The following is a 17,877-nucleotide window of genomic DNA, read 5'->3' as shown; positions in this document are numbered from 1 at the left end:
CACTGAGAAAATTAGGTATTTTTTGGTTTATACCCAAGCATGTGCATGTGCACAACATCTATAAATTTGTCCACACCAAACTAACGCCTTGTCTGTGATCATCTGCATGCTCATGCATAGGTCCATTTACATGCTAACATATTTTCTAGGCCCTCTTCTATCCAATGATCCGGAGTAGTTAATCAGATTGATCTTACCCACTGAGAAAATTAGGTATATGATTAAATCAAGGTTTTATGACCAACTGCATGTGGCCTTTTAGATGAATTTCAACAATATCTCCTTTGTATTTGGAGTCGAATTTGAATACCAAGGAGTGCCCTTATCTATTTGCAACAATCCATTGCCAATAGCCAAGTTTTTTCCCAATCATTTGATCTCAAAATATATCATACATAGGCATCCCAAATGTCATGCATCATTACATGTAGCCCTTGCAATTTGCAATACCAAAAGTTTGTCGATAACGAGCTTTGTGCTTTTTGCTGATCTCCTAACCAAGCCTTCCCACCCTCTTATATCGAGTTTCACTCAAAAGAAAAAGTTGGGACCATTTCTTCACCTCTGAGTACTCAATCCCCTTTCGTGGCGCTTTACCAAAGCACTCACAGCATAAAGGTTCAAGACACACTCCCCTTTGGCCACTCCCACCTAGTACCACAGGTACCCTCCTTCCATAATAGATTCTAATTGCTTGATGAAATTATAATATGATCAAATTACATGGGATAAGGTAAGAGTCACTTGCATGATTTGCATGAACTCATGCTCATGTAATTATTACTATTGAACCAACAACCTATAGGCCTCATTATTAAAATATTAGCACCATCATCTAAATAAAATGGGGAAAAAAAATAGGAAGTTACTTGTGTGGGAAAGATGAGGGTTGTTTTGCATCCAGAAGCAGAGGTTCTTTCGTAGATCACAAGCAGTAGCCCCTTCGCATGTAGTAGCTTTAAAAATGGTAAGGAAGACTAAAGGGAACGGCTTCGAGCATGGGCAAGAAGCAAGACAAAGGCCCCCCGAAGTGGTTGACTACAATTATCAAGGCATGCAACAAGAAGCCCTTTTAAGTGGTACAGCTTGGAAGCAAGGAACAATAGCCAAGCCAATAAGGTGTCAGCAGATTCCTTCAAAAGGCCCTTTCAGTCTTCTTACCCCAATAGGAGTTGAATCAAAGTTGAAACAACAAAGAAGCCTGCTGTATCTGTGCAAGTGTCCATAATGCACACATGGAAGACGGTGCCTCCATCTAACTCATGATATATTTAAGTCTTCAGCTTTCATAAAATGCGGAGAAGTGCAATGCTATCATATTGCTACATATGTTGTCGTCCTTAAGGAAGGTATGGTACAATGTGAGTACATACTCAAGGTACATCGAAATAATAATTATGACAAAATCTGTGTAAAACCTCTATGTAGCATCATCTCAATCATGAACCTAACAAAACCATTCTATGTGATTTTTTCTTTTAATGGGTTATGTATGTCTGAGTCCAAGCTCTCACAAGTTCATGCTAGGATAGACACAAATGTGATTTTCAATAATATGTGTGACCCCATCAAATGTGATTTCAAGCTCTCACAAGTTACTGGGAAGCATGCTAGGATAGACACAAATGTGATTTTCAATATGTGTGACCCCCATCTCCACCAACTTATGATGGACATGTAGGCCAACAAAAGCTTTAGATACAAACCAGCAAAGCAGCCTGAACCATAGCACCATGAACTGCAATCTATCTTTATTGAGCATTAACCCGCCGGATTCTTTCAGATATGAAGTGATCAGAGTGATCCTCGGAGCATTGATTATTATCAGTCACAGGAGGGAAGTGGTGGTGATGTTGTAGGTACTCCCTCCATTGCCTTAGTTTAGCCTCTACTCTAGCTGTAAATCCAATGCTGGTCTGTCTAACAGCTCTTTTCCTCTCTTTCTTCAACCAATTCCGATCCCTTTCTAGATTGATCTTCTCATGAATGATGATGTGATCCAGGGGGAAAAGATAGTTTCGAAAAACTAAGCATGTAAAGTAGGGAATAATTGCTGTCAAAACAATGAGGATAATGGTGATCCAATACACTGCAGATGGGGCGCAAGCTTCAATGAACACTTTGTAGGCAGAGGGTGATATTGTGAGGCTGATATAACCGTACAATAGTAAGAAAATATACCATGCTAAGATGCTTCCCCATATAAGAACGTGTTGGATCCATGTGAAGTAGCTCATAGCTAGGGCGATCTGGAAGCTGACTGTGAAGATTACACACGTGTACATTGTCGCACCCAAGACATCCATCCCCGATAGTTGGCCACTCTTCTGAAAGGCTTGGTGGCGCAAAACACTTGATACAAAGAAGAAAATGATAAGAGAGCTGCAGAATGCATTGCTTATCCACCCGAGGATGCGGTCCCAACCGAAAAGCTTGTTTTGTGCTCCTTGCTGATAGAGAGCTGGGAACTGCGTATGGTAGCCCCCAAACTAGTGAATCAATTTTGACACACGGTTTCTTCTATTTATGCCTACATTAAACCACCTAGAGATGTTTTTCCGAGAAATCAGAGCCACACCTGTAGCTTCACATCTGCGGCAAGGTCTTGTTCAAACATGCCCAGAGCAATGACTGGGAGGGAGGTGAAAATGCAGTTGAATAGAGACATGTACCAATCATTGTAAGCAGGCTGCCCTGAGAATACAGTGTAAGCTTCATAGTAAAAGAGAGTCAACCCAAAGCTGATGTTTTTGTAGAAAAAATAGCAAATCTGTCATGAGAAGAAATACTTGATACTAAGCAAAACTTCTCTCTCTCTCTCTCTCTCTCTCTCTCTCTCTCTCTCTCTAGCATTGTACCAGTGGCAGTTACAGGGCTGTTGTTACTTCTCTCAGCTCTAGTTGGGTTTAGGGTTTAGGACACACTGTAACACTTTTGGTCTCATAGACCCTTGGGTCTTTTGTAGACGTTACTAGAATTTTCTAAACCTCCATGTGGATATATGCCCTGAAATTGTTGGTATGATGATGATTGTCGAGCCACCTGCCTCCAACTCCTACGAGAGCAAGATAGAGGGAAAATCACAAAGTGCAAGACTGCCAGAGTTTCCGTTGTCTTACTCATTGAAAAAGGAGAGCATTTCTGGTTCAACGCAAGGATGAAATTATGATTTCTACCAACTTTTATTGAGTGCAGATAGCTGTGAAGCATTGTAGCATGACTTCGGAAGCTGATTGTGAACGCTAATTAATACAGAATAAGAAACACTAATCACAAACCTATTTACTGAATTACACATACAAAGGGACAAGGCAAAATAGATCTAATCTATTGCATATAACATGTTTATATACAATGATGAACACAAATCATAACTCTGATCTGTACTGTATGCTGTGCAAGACCTGCTATAATGCGCCCATGAGGTGCACAGGTGGTGAAGGTGTTTGCCTAGGACCAAGGGATCCTGGGTTCAAAATCCCATCAGCCGCATCACCTATGGGCAGATAAAAAGCGCCTGTAGCGGGCAGGCACCTACAGGCAGTGAAAACGGTAATTACGAGTGCTATAATGCATAACCTATCTGTGAGCTGCTGTCCTCCACTTGAGCAGGGATTAACACTCATGGAAGATGCACTGGTGACCATGGAAGCTGTCTGTTGTGTGGGGGAACTGGCACTGCAAACCCCACAAGGTGTTTCCTCGGTGGCATCGCCTACGGGCGGATAAACAGCGCTTACGAGCAGGCACCTATGGCCGCAAAAAATGGTAACTATGGGAGGATCTTGGGCCTAAGGCTAGTCAGGAAGACCTGCTATAATGCATAACCTATCTGTGAGCTGCTCTCCTCCACTTGAGCAAGGATTAACGCTCATGGAGGATGCACTGGTGACCATGGAAGCTCTGTCTGCTGTGTGGGGAACTGGCACTGCAAACTTTGCTCACAAGGTAATGATTATGACTCTTGACATGCCCTTATATAGGCATGTGATGTGCTGGTCGGTTGTAGAGTTGGATGGTCGGTCAGTTGGTATGGTCTCTACGACTACATGCTAATGAACCATATGCTGTCCACAATGTCTCTGACCAAGGATGCCTAGCACTCCTTAGTCCGGCTGCCCAAAATGCTGCTATATCAGTCCATACTCACCCTCAGACTCCACATTTTAGATGGCTGCAGGTTAGAATCATGTCTTTGTGCATCCAGATTAACATATGCACCTGACAAGCATGGCGTAGACTAGGCAGCCCACACCTATCACCAATTCTGCCACTCAGCACACCTATGCGCAAGCCTTACATTATTTACACAACCCACACAACCAACCTGCAACCCCCCCCCCCCCCCCCCCCCCCCCCCCCCAAAAAAAAAAAAAAAAAAAAAAACACCACATACCCCTCCACCCATCTCAGCCATTCTTTTCACCATCTCCAATTTTACCAAGGCCATACAAAAGCTCCAAAATGGTGAAACTAAGGATGAGGGGGATTACTAGCTGAGCAATGTGCTGGGCAGCGCATGTTCCTCTCTAGCAGGTACCCTATATGCAGATCATATAGTACTCATCTCCGATTCAGCTAAGGGACTACACAGGCATTTCGATGCTTTACATAGTTTTTATGGGCAGCAGGGCCTCACAGTTAATCTTGGGAAAACCAAGGTGATGACCTTTAATACCTCTTATTCAGTGGCATCAAGACATCAGTTCATCTACATGGGAGATCCAGTAGATGTTGTCTCCTCTTATGTAGACCTAGGAGTTACTTTCTCTTGCCCGATTGTTATGTCCCATGTTATGTGGACATAACAGGGCTAGTGTTAGAGGCCAGCTGGGCAGTTCTTATAGCAACGTGAACTGGTCATGTGGCTATAAAGTTGGGATTATGATTCATTTGTGAGCAGTTTCAGTTGTGGAGCTCTACCTTGTGAGAGGGGCATCCCAAGGGTCCCAACTAGAGGTTAGCCCACTGGTGGGCAGTGCCAAAGTCAGCCATGATGGCTAGGGGTGCATGGTATGGGAACGCACATGCTTTGTGGGCATGTGCTTGCAAGGGTTGTGCCGGTCTCTAGCTCGTGGGTGGCTTACCATTGTGATTGTTTGGAGCCTATGGTTGGGTGGCAAGTGCTAGCCAAACCCCTATCTGTTTCCCTTGTTTGTCTATGGTACATTGGTTTGTATATGCGGTGTCACAATGCTTTGGGTGCAGTTCAGGTACACTACAAATTCGACACACCAGGTGGGAAACTCGAAACTTGGAGTCCTGTTAGCTCACCTCTTGTCTCTCTGTTCTTTGTATGCTCAATACTGCTAGTCCAGTCAGCCCAAGTCCCCTCTCAATATGTTGCTATACCCAGAAGAGGTTGAATTACGTACCTCCCAGGGACTCCCTTCCACCCTTCCCTATGGCAGCCAATCTTGGTAATCCCACCTTTGGTAACAATGCTAGAGGCCCAACCAACCCTCCTTGCTTGAAACCCCTTTCCACAATGTTGGCTTGAGTAAATGTCAAGATTTCCACTTTCAAAGGATCCACTGCTGAAGATCTAGATGACCATGTCCAGCGGTTCATTTCTATGTGCAAGAACCGAGGCCTTGAGCAGGAGGATGCCTTCTTGGTACTTTTCCCATCCACTCTAGAAGGCTTTGCAGACAGTCAGTTCCAACTGACCACTTTGTGGACTGGAGTCTGGACCACCTTGAGGAACACCTTCCTCTGCACCTTCCGACCTGGTAACTATGAGGACCGCTACTATGGCAGCAGCCCCCATGAACCGTCCGACTCACCCTCCCCCACCCCATAATCGCCCCGTCCTTCGCTGCAGATGTGGGGAGTATGGCCACTACCAAAGCTCGTGCCCCCTTCCTAAAGGCCCACCACCCTATAGGCACTGCCCAGAATCCAAGGATCATTACACCCAGGATTGCCCCACACAACTTGCATCCACTTCAACCGACTTTATATTCCAAACAGTTTTGACCACCCACTTGATTTCAATAGGAACTCCACCGTTCGCTTGCCCTGCTGCCATAGTTGTCTGCGGGATGTGTACTGCACCACAGGCATGTAAAAAACTATACGAAGTGAAACGAGCATGGAACGAGACCGGGATGTTTTTTTTCAAAAGCGTTTCGCACCAGCCGTACGAAACGGTACAGACGTACGGTACGCATCATTTCCGAAACGTTCCTATCAAAAAAAGAACTAGCCGTTTCTGACCGTTTTTTTTTGCCTCCACTGTTTTTTCTGGCCGTTTGGGGCGTGGGCCTTGGCTCTCTTATATACGCTCTCTCTCTTTCTCTCTCTCTCATGCTCTCTCATGCTCTCTCTCTCTCTCAAGGCTCAAGCTCTAGTGTCTAGTCTCTCTCAAGCTCTTTCTGTCTCAACTTTCAAGCTCTCTCTCTCTTTCTCCTCCTTACCTCTCTCCCTCTCTCACACTCTCAACTTTCAAGCTCTCCCTCCCGAGTCCCGCCCTCTAAGACCTAGGCTCTCCCTCTCTCTCTCTCTCTCTCTCTCTCTCTCTCTCTCCCTCTCCCTAAACCCTCCTCGCCCTCCCCTCTCGCCGTCGCTGCTCACTGTCCAACCTGCACCTCCTCTCTCTCACCTCCTCTTGTCGCCTGTACCTGCCTCTCCACTTGCAGCTGGCCACCTATGGGGGCCACCAGCTTAGGGCCAGAATCAGTACTAGAAAGGGGACCCCTTCAGTCCAACATGGACAGCTCACAGGAAACAAGGACTGGAGGTGAGAAGAAGAGGAAATACAGCTCAATTTGGGCGATGCAGGATATGGACTTTGAGCACCTACAAAAGAAGCTCAGGGAGAACAAGGATAGTGATGACCTTATGCGTGGGTTGCGTGCCTCCATGCAAGAGGATATGGATAGGTGGAAGGCAGACATGAAAGTACACATGGAAACTTAGCTAAGCAAGATGTAGGAGGATATGGTCCAAATGTTGGACGCAAAAACCAGCCACCATGCCTCACTAATCACGGAGCTGGAGGCCCAAGTCGCCACCCTCAAAGTGGAAAATGAGACCTTGAGGACACGTACTCAATTCAAAGAAGGAGAAATTCAGCCATCCCTCAATGATGAGCTAAATACACTTAGAAAGCAAATGAAGACCCTCCTGGAACAAGAGGAGAAGAAGGCAAACGAGGCAACCACATGGGCCGAGATGATTAAGAAGACAAAGAAACAAGTGGAAGAAGCAGGCAGCTCGATTGAGGTTGCCAAGAAGGAACAGAACCCACCATCATCCCCAAACATCATCAATGACACACTCAAAGAAGAGAAAAGAAGGAAGATTAGGGCATTGAATGTCAAGAGTGGTCGGATGGAAGGAAGGAGCCTCGCTGAAAGAAGAAGTCATAGCACTATGCAGAAAGATGGAAATCCCTGATACCCCCTTCGTCGAGGCATGGAGGGTGGGCAAAGGCACCACCAAGGAACACACACCCATCCTCAAGTTTGCGGGTTGGAGGCGAGGCAAGCATTCCTTACCAAAAGGTGGACACTAAAGGAGAAAAGACTTACCTCGAAGATGATCTCACACTAGCACAAGTGGCACACAGAAGGGAGTGCATGACACGCATCTTGGATGCATGGAAGGCAGAGAAATGGGCAATGTACAGAGATGGGAGGGTGATCATCACCGAGCGACATGCCCAATGATGGTGCGAGACCTATGAGACCAAGCTAGAGATTGCGGTTTGGAACTGCAATGGCCCCTTGAGGACAGATGCAGGTCTGTTCGAGGAGACATTTAGAGGGAGAGACTTGGTCTTATACACAGAGACACATCAGTGCCAAGGGAGTAGGCTTCCAGAGGTGAGAGGATATAGATGGGAGTCTGTTTACCACCCAAGCCACGCATAGCAAGGAGTACCCGGGGGTCGAGAGGGGTGGCTCTACTATACATGGAGGAGCTTCAATATGGGATACAGGTGGTCGGGCGGGATAAGGCTACACGGTTTTTGTGGGTGAGTATCCAAACAGAGAGGGCCCAGGACATGTACCTTGTAGTGTGCTACTTTGCACCCTCCACTTCTAAATATGCCACCCATGGAGAATCCCCGTACCTGCCCCTTTATGATGACATTATGAAGTTTTGCAGTCTAGGGGACATCCTCCTGGCTGGAGACTTCAATGCCCGCACCGCATGTGCACAAGTACCCTTCTTTGAGATAGATGATCCCATGTACCAGGAGATTGACACGGTGGGTACACATCTGGAGCGGACACCACAGGATACAACAACCCGCACAGACTATGGAAAATATCTCTTAGCCCTCGGCGGGGCTCATAGGCTAGCCATTTATAATGGCCTAGCCAGATGGCCTAGATCCAACTCCTTCACCTCCTACCCCTTCGGACATGTAGCCAGTACAGTGGACTATCTAGTGGGATCCCTCTCTCTGATCCCACTCATTCCGGAGTTTGCCATCTCGCCTCGCCCCATCGGTGTTGAAGCCGACCATGCATGCCTTGCCTTCTCCCTCACATGCCGATACACCACCCAACCACCTGCTTTGCCCCATCTACCGCCACCCAAGATACCACTTCACCAGAGAGATCTCTTCCACTATTCTGATCATGTCTACCGTATCCTCTCCGACCTCGACCCCCACATCCCACTTGATGAGCTTACCACATAGCTAGCAGCCACCCTCCATACGTCCGTTGCAGCCACCTTCCCGTACTCCAGAGCCACCCTTACATCACCAAGAGGGACTGTCCCACAAAATAGCTGGTACGACGAGGAATGTCGTGATACCTGAGCCCGTCTACATCGGGAGGTGACGCTAGGATCCACCACTCACTAGCAGTCGCGAGTGATCTTCCGATGTCTCACACGGAGGAAGAGGAGAGCCTACCTAGCCAGGCTTGATCAAGAGCTATACCAGCTATTTCTTGGGAGGGACTGTAAGGAGGCCTAGAGGATCTTCCAAGATCATCGCATGCCGACTCCGATTACTTCACCCGGCACCTGGCACACCTATGCCACCTCTCTACCATGCCCCCGTGCAGCCACCTCTCCCCCGTCCACCCGAACCCCATCCCCCACACTCTTCCTTCTTTCACCTGAGCATGGTGAGAGAGCATGCTGACAGGATGCAGACTGGGAGAGCACAAGATCAATCAATATTTCATGGAGCTTTTGTATCATTCTTTGGTCTCATAGATCCTTTGGGTATTTCGAGGGCGTTTATATAATCTCTCTCTCTTGGCACCCCAGAGGGAGCGAGTCCAATCTATCCTGTAGGCAATACACCCTCGATCTAGAGCACCAAGACCCTCCATTTTTTTTTTCAAAAAAGAGACTTCTATTAAGTATGAAAAAGACATACAACAGTCACGGCTGTAAGTCAGAAAAGAATAGAATCACCCCAATATGTAAGGTGATTTCAACCACTGAGGAGCATCATGATGCCATGAAAGACCTGTGGGACTAGAGGAAAAGAAAATGCCATGGTCCCACTCCCTCATAATGCACTGAGACCCAAAAATATGGACACCCTCAATAGCCTCCATGCATCTAGCACTCCAGATTTGCCATGCTGTAATACTGGCAACAATCTCCCAACTGGTGTCAATCCTCTATCTGGGGGGTGTATAATCAAAGTGAGGGACATCCTGCAATAAACCATGCTAGGCAATACCTCTACGAATGAAAATAGCAAAGTATGCACCATTGCCCTCGTAAAAAAGCTCGCAGCCAAGCAACTGCCCCCCAAGTCACATGCATGGCGCGGCCACTCAATTTGCCCATAAGTTGGGCTATAGAAACCCAAATCTGCTGTGCAATGCTCAAATCTGCTGTGCAATGCTGCATCCCCATAAACAATGATGTACAGTCTTAGAATCTGCCGCATATCTAGGACAAGTAGGTGCTACACCGAAAACCGATCTCCACTGATTGGTGGGGAGACCACTATGTAAAAATAACCAAAAGAAATGAGAGATCTGGCTCCTTCTGTATGAATGCCAAAGCCTATGCCAATATCTGCATTGTATCGCTGGAGAGATATCATAACTCACTCAATAAGGGCTGAGAGTAGGAATCATATGCATCTGTGGAGTGAGGAGAAGCCTGGCATTCCGGACTGTGAAACTAAAAAAGGGAAGGCTTTTCGATGGATCGAAAGCATCAATCCACTCCCACTCTCCTAAATGCCACTAAAGTTATCTGATAGGACTACCACCATATATCCACAAACACCAAGAGCCATGAGTCACTATTTGAGGAGAAGGGTCAATGAACCAATGCTTCCCCGAACGACCAACAATCCTCATTGGACTAAGTCTAGCATCTAGGATGATCCCCTACATGCTACATCTCCTCAATCTCCCTCCAGGCATGATATAGTAGATGATGCAATCTGTAGCCTCCTGGCCCGGCAGAGCAATGTATGCCTATCCTCGAAAAGACTCCTAGCCAACTCGGATGATAGTCGGCATCCAAAACGGCATGCATCTCCTCAGTGATCAAATGTGGCAGTGCATTCCAAACCTTTCTCTGTGCCCTGTGTCTCAAATCAGAGTGCGGCTCAACACTAAGAAGCTGGCAATTGAAATCTTTGGCAATCTATCTAACCATAAGCGGATCTAAGTGAAGAGTGCCATGTGAATCTTGCAACTGCCTGACACTATCTCTGGCATGAAATGGGCCGTGAGTAGCAAAGAAATGTTTGTTGCATCTACCACCCATCTGGGTCCAAAAGGATTCCAGGACATGGTAACGGTACTCCGCACGCTGCTCAAGAGAGTGATGAAGTTCTACCCTAACAGTACATAAAGAATCTGCAACCCGTTAAGCATGAGGATGTTTCTCGTGCTTTTTCTGTAAAGCAGCCAATCTACGTTTAATAGTCCTTTCTAAATCCAAGGCCTCTTGCCTCTTAGACAAGGCACATGTGTGATAAAAGTCACTAATATCACAAAGAGTAGAGGCCAAGCTTTGCGAGGCTTGAGAGAAATCATGAGATCTCCAAATATCAAGCATACGACGTGATAGTTCTGCATCTAAAAACAAATCATCAGGGATGCGTACATGGGGTGCTGATCCATGCCGACTCAGATCTCTAATAAATAAAACCACTGAGCAATGATCTAATTTACAGGTGCCTGTAGCAATAAAAGTATGTCCCCCTCTGTCGAGTACCCAATCATCCACAAAATCTGCCTAACCGTGCATAAATACATCTTGCATCCCTTCTCCTGTTAGACCATGAATAAAGAAGAGTGGATGGTCTCCTCGAAATGTCATCCTCATGCCAACAATCTCTGCCATGAATGGAGAGTATAAACCTCTCCCAAGACACTCTTTCAAAAGGATGCACCAAGCCCTCATGTCCACCTCTTTTATCCATTGGCATCTCAACCATGTTAAAATCTCCACCAATAATCCAATGGCCGGCAAGAGCCATCAACGTAGTGAGAGATTTCCAGAAGACAATCCTCTCACCTCTATTGTTAGGAGCATAGAGGTTGAGAATACAAATGTGTGTAGTACCCTGCATAAGGAGGATCCAAAGCTGAAATAGAGATACACACACCACCTTTGGTACCAATAGCTGGTGACCAAAAGGTGTGTCCCGAGAGAAGCTTGCCTGATCTCCCACACTGGCTAGCATCCAGTTTATGCTCTTGCAAGAGCAATACATCCAGAGGTCCACCTGTAACTGCACAATGAAGCTGAGTTTTGACAATTTGTTTCCACCGACGCAGAAAGAAGCCCCCAAGACCCTGAATGTTCCAAGAGACAATCCTCATAAGGACTCAGAGTAGGAACGACCAGATCTTGTGGTCGACGAAGGACCCCCTTTAGAGATGGAAGTACGTCTCGCATAGGTAAGGGAGGGAAAATCTGACGATGTAAACCTTATCTCTCGTTCCCACTCCGAGGAAAAGCCAATGTTGGTCCTCAAAACTGGAGAGGTACCATGACAATGCGACTGCGCAACATCATCCTCAAGGGTACAGTCATCATGTAACTGTAATGCAGCACCCTCATGTGAGGGATCCAAATCCTATGCCTGCATAGCCTCATCCTCCAACAAGGGATCAACATCCTGTGAGGCAAGAGCTGCATAAGGGTTGGGGTTCTCCACTAGGGGTGCGAGTGAAGGGGTAGGTAAGGGGGCCCGAGGGTGCCTGCCATCCCTAATCACAACCCAACGCTATGTGGTCTGTTGTGGCATAGGATCAACTGGAGTCTGGGCAACTGCAGAAGGCATCCGATCATGAACAAGCACAAGGAGCCAGTGTACACCATCAAAAGTGGCGGTAACAACCGCAAAAGCTGAGGCGGGAGAGTCCGCAAGGGCCGGTACCCCCAGAACCTGGCCAAAGGATGCCCCTATGGAAGCTAAAAGCTTCCAATAGGACCGAGGAAGAGCAGGGAGCCACAGTGAGACCAAGGTAAGGTGCTGATCCTCCGCCACTGGATCAAAGCTCACTTGGTACTGAAAAAGGAAAATCTTCCTAGGGCTAAGAGGGAAGGGGTTGCCAGCCAAAATCTGAGAAGTAGCTTCTGGAGAATGAAAGTCAACCTGGAAGCTAAAAGCTTCCAATAGGACCGAGGAAGAGCAGGGAGCCACAGTGAGACCAGGGTAAGGTGCTGATCCTCCGCCACTGGATCAAAGCTCACTTGGTACTGAAAAAAGAAAATCTTCCTAGGGCTAAGAGGGAAGGGGTTGCCAGCCAAAATCTGAGAAGTAGCTTCTGGAGAATGAAAGTCAACCTGGAAGAAGCCTAGTCCAAGCAAACGAGTATCCTAGAAGTGCACAATCAGCTCCGAAGGGAGAGTTGCTAGAAGCCATTCACGGGCCTACGAACGAGAGGGGTGGGAACCACAAACTCTCACAAGGGTGGTCTGGACCTCAATGTCAATATCATGCTGAAGAGAGGCGAGCTCGTCTTGCGAAAAATTAATGATTCTCCCAGCCTGTGGGGGTGACGAAAAATTGGTTGTGGCAGAAGCCATAGAGCCGATCGACAGCGGGCCACCGACTTGAATCCAAATAAAAGATTGCCTGCTGAATGAAAGAGGCAGCAGGGGGAGGAAGAAGCGGGTGAGAGCAAGGAAGAGGAAGCGGCGGGGGGCGGAAGCAGGCCAGGAGCGGAGGCAGGGGACAAGCGGGTGCAGCATGGGGAATGCAAGCGGGGGGCAGCAAGGGCAGGGGGGCAGCGGGAGCAGGAGGGACAGAGACGGCAAAGCAAAAAACGGGAGCAGAATGGGGGGCAGTGGGAGAAGAAAAGAGACAGAGGCGGGAGAAGAAGGGGGGGCAGCGGGAGCAGCAGCAGGGGCGGAAGCAGAAAAAGGGGGCCAGCAGGAGCAGAGGGGGCTGAAGTGGGAGAAGAAGGGGGGGCAGCGGGAGCACAAGGGGGGCAGTGGGAGCAGAGGCAAGGGCGGAAGGAGAAGGGGGGCAGTGGAAGCACAAGGGGCAGAGGCGGGAGAAGGAGGGGCAGCGAAAACAGAGGAGGGGGCAAGTTCAGCAGGCAAGCACTCAGTTCAGCTCGACATTCGTTCAGTTCCGCTCTCATTCTGGGTGCTGGATCTCAATAGCCAGGCTTTTTCAAGACTCTCCATTTGACAAAGGCATATCCAAAGATTCTCCACTGATACGACATGTTCCCATCACAGAGGCTTGACATTCCGTTCATCATTAGATTAGTTCTGGCCAATGCAGGTATCGTCATTAGCTGATCATGGCATATCTTGCTCTAGAGAAGATCATCTGCTGATTACATGTACATACACTAGCGTTTGATGTTTTCTTTCTGCTTTTTCTTTCAGTTTTCCAAGGCTCAGTATATCCATGCTACCATTGCATCACTTTTGGTCTCATAGACCCTTAAGGTCTTTTGTAGATCTTCAGTTCTAGGCACCACATTTATTCCCGATAGATTGGCAGCACATAGAGCGTCCTCGGATCATGATGTTGTCATGGATGATACACAGCAAACCATCTGTCCACCAGATCATCCAGGTAGAGTTTGCTGCTGCGGCTCCTATGTTGATGGAGGCCCTGTTCCACACAGTCACTTATATACAAAGGGTGAGGGAGATGGATCCACTTCGACTCCCCCGACTTGCACTAGTCATCACACCAGATAGATACCAGAGGAGAGCATTCATCCTTGTATGGCATAGTACTCACTTGGTTTTAGGCACATGGACTATAGATGGACCTTCTCCCTCCATTTCAGATGATCCAGATTCCCGATACACTAGGGTGATCCGATATGATTTACTAGGGCTACACACATGTAACACATGGATCACACCGGTAGGCCCATTGCCTACCAAGATGCTGTACTGTAAAGATCATTTCCTAAGATTCACAGCAGAAGGTTTCATACAAAGACCAGGTTATCTCGATGTCTTCATGTCCCATGCTAAAAATAGCCATTAGCCATCTTAGGGTATCATCCCACAGACTGAGGATAGAGACTGGAAGAGCTGGGCAGGTACCCAAAGAGGACAGAACATGTAGACTCTGTCAAACGGGGGTTGAGTCAAAGGAGCACTATGTTTGCCAATGTCCAGTCTACTACGAGTATAGAGGGAGATTTCACCGTCTATTCATAGAGGGCTTTGGACACTTCCTACTGGAGTATCCAGATAGAGTATACTCAGATCAGAAGTGCCTTGGACACTTCCTATTGAAGCTCAGCTGACACAGAGAGTCACTACTAATACTCCTGCTCTCAGCTTACCGTCACCAGTCTTTTCCAGCCTAGAGGGGTGGATAGGGAGGCATCAGAGCCCACCACAATGGATACGGGAGCCTATACCACAGTGCACCGTCGCAGCAGCCCCTCGCAGAGCCCGCCTATGGGATTCACATCACATCAGTCATGCGCACCCCAGAGAGCTAGACGCCCTCGTCCCATCGGACCTCGGCCACCCCCAGTTCATCAGCCCCAAATTCAGGGCGTCTCTATGTACTACATGAACCATATCCCGAAGCTCCTCTCTAAATAACACAGCCACTCTGCCTGATTCTCTAGTACTACCTGGTGTACGTGGCTGGGGGCAATAAACCGACTCCCATGTATATCCGCGCACTGTCGGGAGGCGACTCCCTGCTCACTGATGGGTCTCCGTATAGAAGACAATATCTCTATCTCTGAATGTGTCTTCAAAGTATCCTGCATCTAGATGTAGAGATCCATTACAATTCCATACCGTCATCTTTAGGGTCCCATGGGCCGCGCACTGTCATGTGGATCGGCGCTCTGTAATAATCACCCTACCGTCCCTGTACACTGCCCACTTCCAAAAGATATTAACATCTTCAAAAGACCCAAAGGGTCTATGAGACCAAAATGATGTATACTTATTATAGTGTCCATGAAATCTTGTCATGGATGGAAAAAGAAAAAGCAACAGTAAACGAAACTGCAAACTGAAAGCTAAGATCTGATACTCTGAGATAATACAAGATGAAAAGAAAAAAGGAAAAGCAACAGTAAACTAAAACTGAAAACTGAAAGCTAAAGCCTAAGATCTCAGATTGTGAAATTATACAAGATGAAAAATCTAGATCCTACTATGCTAGGTGTAGGGTACCATAAGTGATATGGGAGAGCTGAATAAAAACAGTCAATCAACCCTGTATGCCGGGCAAGGGCTCAGGATGTCACGATATATGTGGATTAGAGTTCGCACAGAGAGGCTACAGGACATATACATTGCCATATGCTATTTTCCTCCTGCCTACTCGAGATATGCACAGCAGGGTGAGTCACCTTATTTGCCATTGTATGAGAACATCATACACTTTGCTAACTTGGGAGACGTTCTTTTGGTGGGGGACTTCAATGCTCGTACAAGCAATGAGCAATCAACACTTTATGACACAGAGGAGCCTTTATATAGAGAGCTTGAAGCGGATGAAGTGGGCATACAGAGGACATCACAGGATATGGGTGAGATCACAGAGTATGGGACACACACCTCTTGGCTTTGGGGAGTGCTCATGGGTTGCTTATTTATAATGGTTTGTCATGATGGCCCGGTTCGGGTGCTTTTACATGCTGGAATAACAAGAAGGGCACTAGTACAGTGGAATACTTGATGGGATCCCCTACTTTGATGGCAGATATCCAGAGTTTCTATATTTCTAACAGGCCCGATTGGGATGGCAGCAGATCATGTATACTTATGCTTCACAGTGGTATGCAGGAACCAAAGATGTTTATCGCCATTACCTCTCTCTCGCCACCCTAGATACCATTTTACACGAGAGACTGCTAGAGTTTATTGCAGTGCAGTCTACGATGGCCTTTTCACTCTTGACCCAGATAGCCCTTTAGAGGAGCTTACGAGAGGCTTCACAAAGGTACTACATACCTCGGCAGCATATGCTTTCCCGTATACTATAGCTGCCTCTAAGCCCTTGAGCAGTACTATTCCGCATAATAGCTGGTATGATGACGAATGCCGAGAGACCCGAGCTCAGCTACAGAGAGATGTCGCCCTTGGGGCACGTACACACAGACAGGCCAGGACGCTCTTCCGATGCTTTGTGCGAAAGAAGAAGCAGGATTAACTGGAAAAGCTGGAGGCAGAGTTGTACCAATTATTCTTGAGTCAGGACAGTAAGAGGGCTTGGAAAATGTTCCAAGAGAGGCAGCCACCTACCCCGATCACGGCACCTGACACTTGGCATGAGTATGCGATGTCCCTATATGATGTACCTAGACAGCCTCCCATTCCGCGCCCGCTATCACCTCGACCAGATCATTGTGTTTTCTTCACCTTGCGGATGGTGCTAGATGCGACTGATAGACTACACATAGGGAGGGCGCAAGATCATGAAGGTCTAGCAACTGAACATTTCTCATATGCACGGGATACTCTGGCACCGATCCTTGTACACATGTTTAATAGAGCTACGTGTGAAGGTTTCCCAGCTAGGTGGACAGATAACACTATTGTGCCATTGCTTAAGAGTGGGGATCCCATGATGCCCAGTAACTATCGTACGATCATGATTGGCCATTATCTAGCTAAGATATACGGATCCATCTTGGAGCATGAGATTGTTAGAAGTCATCTCCTGTCTAGTTTTATACACCAGGGCCTTTGTTGTGGGTGTGCCCGCCCTTATGAGGTGTTTTCCCATTTTTCCCCACTCTGTATTTTTCCCCTATTTTTCCCATTTTTTTTGAGGCTTGGGAGGGCTGCCAGAGGGTGCCAAGAGCAGTACAGTGCTGGCCGACTGGGTGTTTATCAGTCGTGGGCACTCTTGCTGCTGGCCGACTGGTTTTGATCAGTTTTGGGCACCAGATTGCTGGCCGACTGCATTTATGCAGTCGTGGACCTTTCTATCAGTCGTGGGCTTTTCCTTATGCTGGCCGACTGCCCTCTAGGGGGGTATATATAGGTCCTCAGCCCCCATACCTCATTTGTATCATTCCTCGGGATCTTCTTGTGTATATAGAGCAGAGTTACACGCCTACATCTCTCTCTCTCTTGTGCTGTTTTTCTGCCTGCGTTTTTTGCTCTTGTGTTCCCAGATCTAGTCATCATCTCCGCTGCATATTCTGACATGGTATCAGAGCCTAGGCTCTAGATAGGTCTTGGGATTTGTGTGAGCAAGAGGGGGACTGTTTTGTGGCTGATTGGTGGACTGTTTTGGTCTGATCGGGAAGAGGAGAAGCAAGAGGAAGGCGGGCTGATTTGCTGGACAGCCACTTGCAGGTTTTAGTTCTTCTTTGTTCCCAGCCACCCACCCTTTTCAGAGTACATCCCCGCTATGGCAGATCTGTTTGAGATGGCCGAGAGACATGTGAAGATACCGTCACTCCCCACGTTCCCGGTGGACCGTCAGTTGGACGGGAGCAACTACGGCATATGGAAGGT

The 17,877-nt window shown here is 47.4% G+C and overlaps 1 protein-coding gene across 1 annotated transcript in view; it reads right to left on the bottom strand.

The window, feature by feature from the left end:
- Positions 1 to 1,604: 1,604 nt before the first annotated feature.
- Positions 1,605 to 17,877, bottom strand: part of LOC147631816 (putative phospholipid-transporting ATPase 9) — a 152,620-nt gene continuing 136,347 nt past the window's right edge. Inside the window, exons 10-11 of the mRNA XM_086808344.1 lie at positions 2,579 to 2,770; positions 1,605 to 2,468 (exon numbers count right to left, since the gene is read on the bottom strand). Of these exons, the coding sequence (XP_086664470.1) occupies positions 1,752 to 2,468; positions 2,579 to 2,770 (909 nt within the window). The 3' untranslated portion in view covers positions 1,605 to 1,751. The remainder of the gene's footprint in view (positions 2,469 to 2,578; positions 2,771 to 17,877) is intronic.

The sequence above is a fragment of the Cibotium barometz genome, chromosome 14 (assembly GCF_041138505.1).
Source record: "Cibotium barometz isolate CiBa-2024 chromosome 14, ASM4113850v1, whole genome shotgun sequence".
Classification (NCBI taxonomy): Eukaryota; Viridiplantae; Streptophyta; class Polypodiopsida; order Cyatheales; family Cibotiaceae; genus Cibotium; species Cibotium barometz.
Note: the sequence above shows the minus strand (reverse complement) of the source record. Positions and strands in the feature narration are given on the sequence as shown.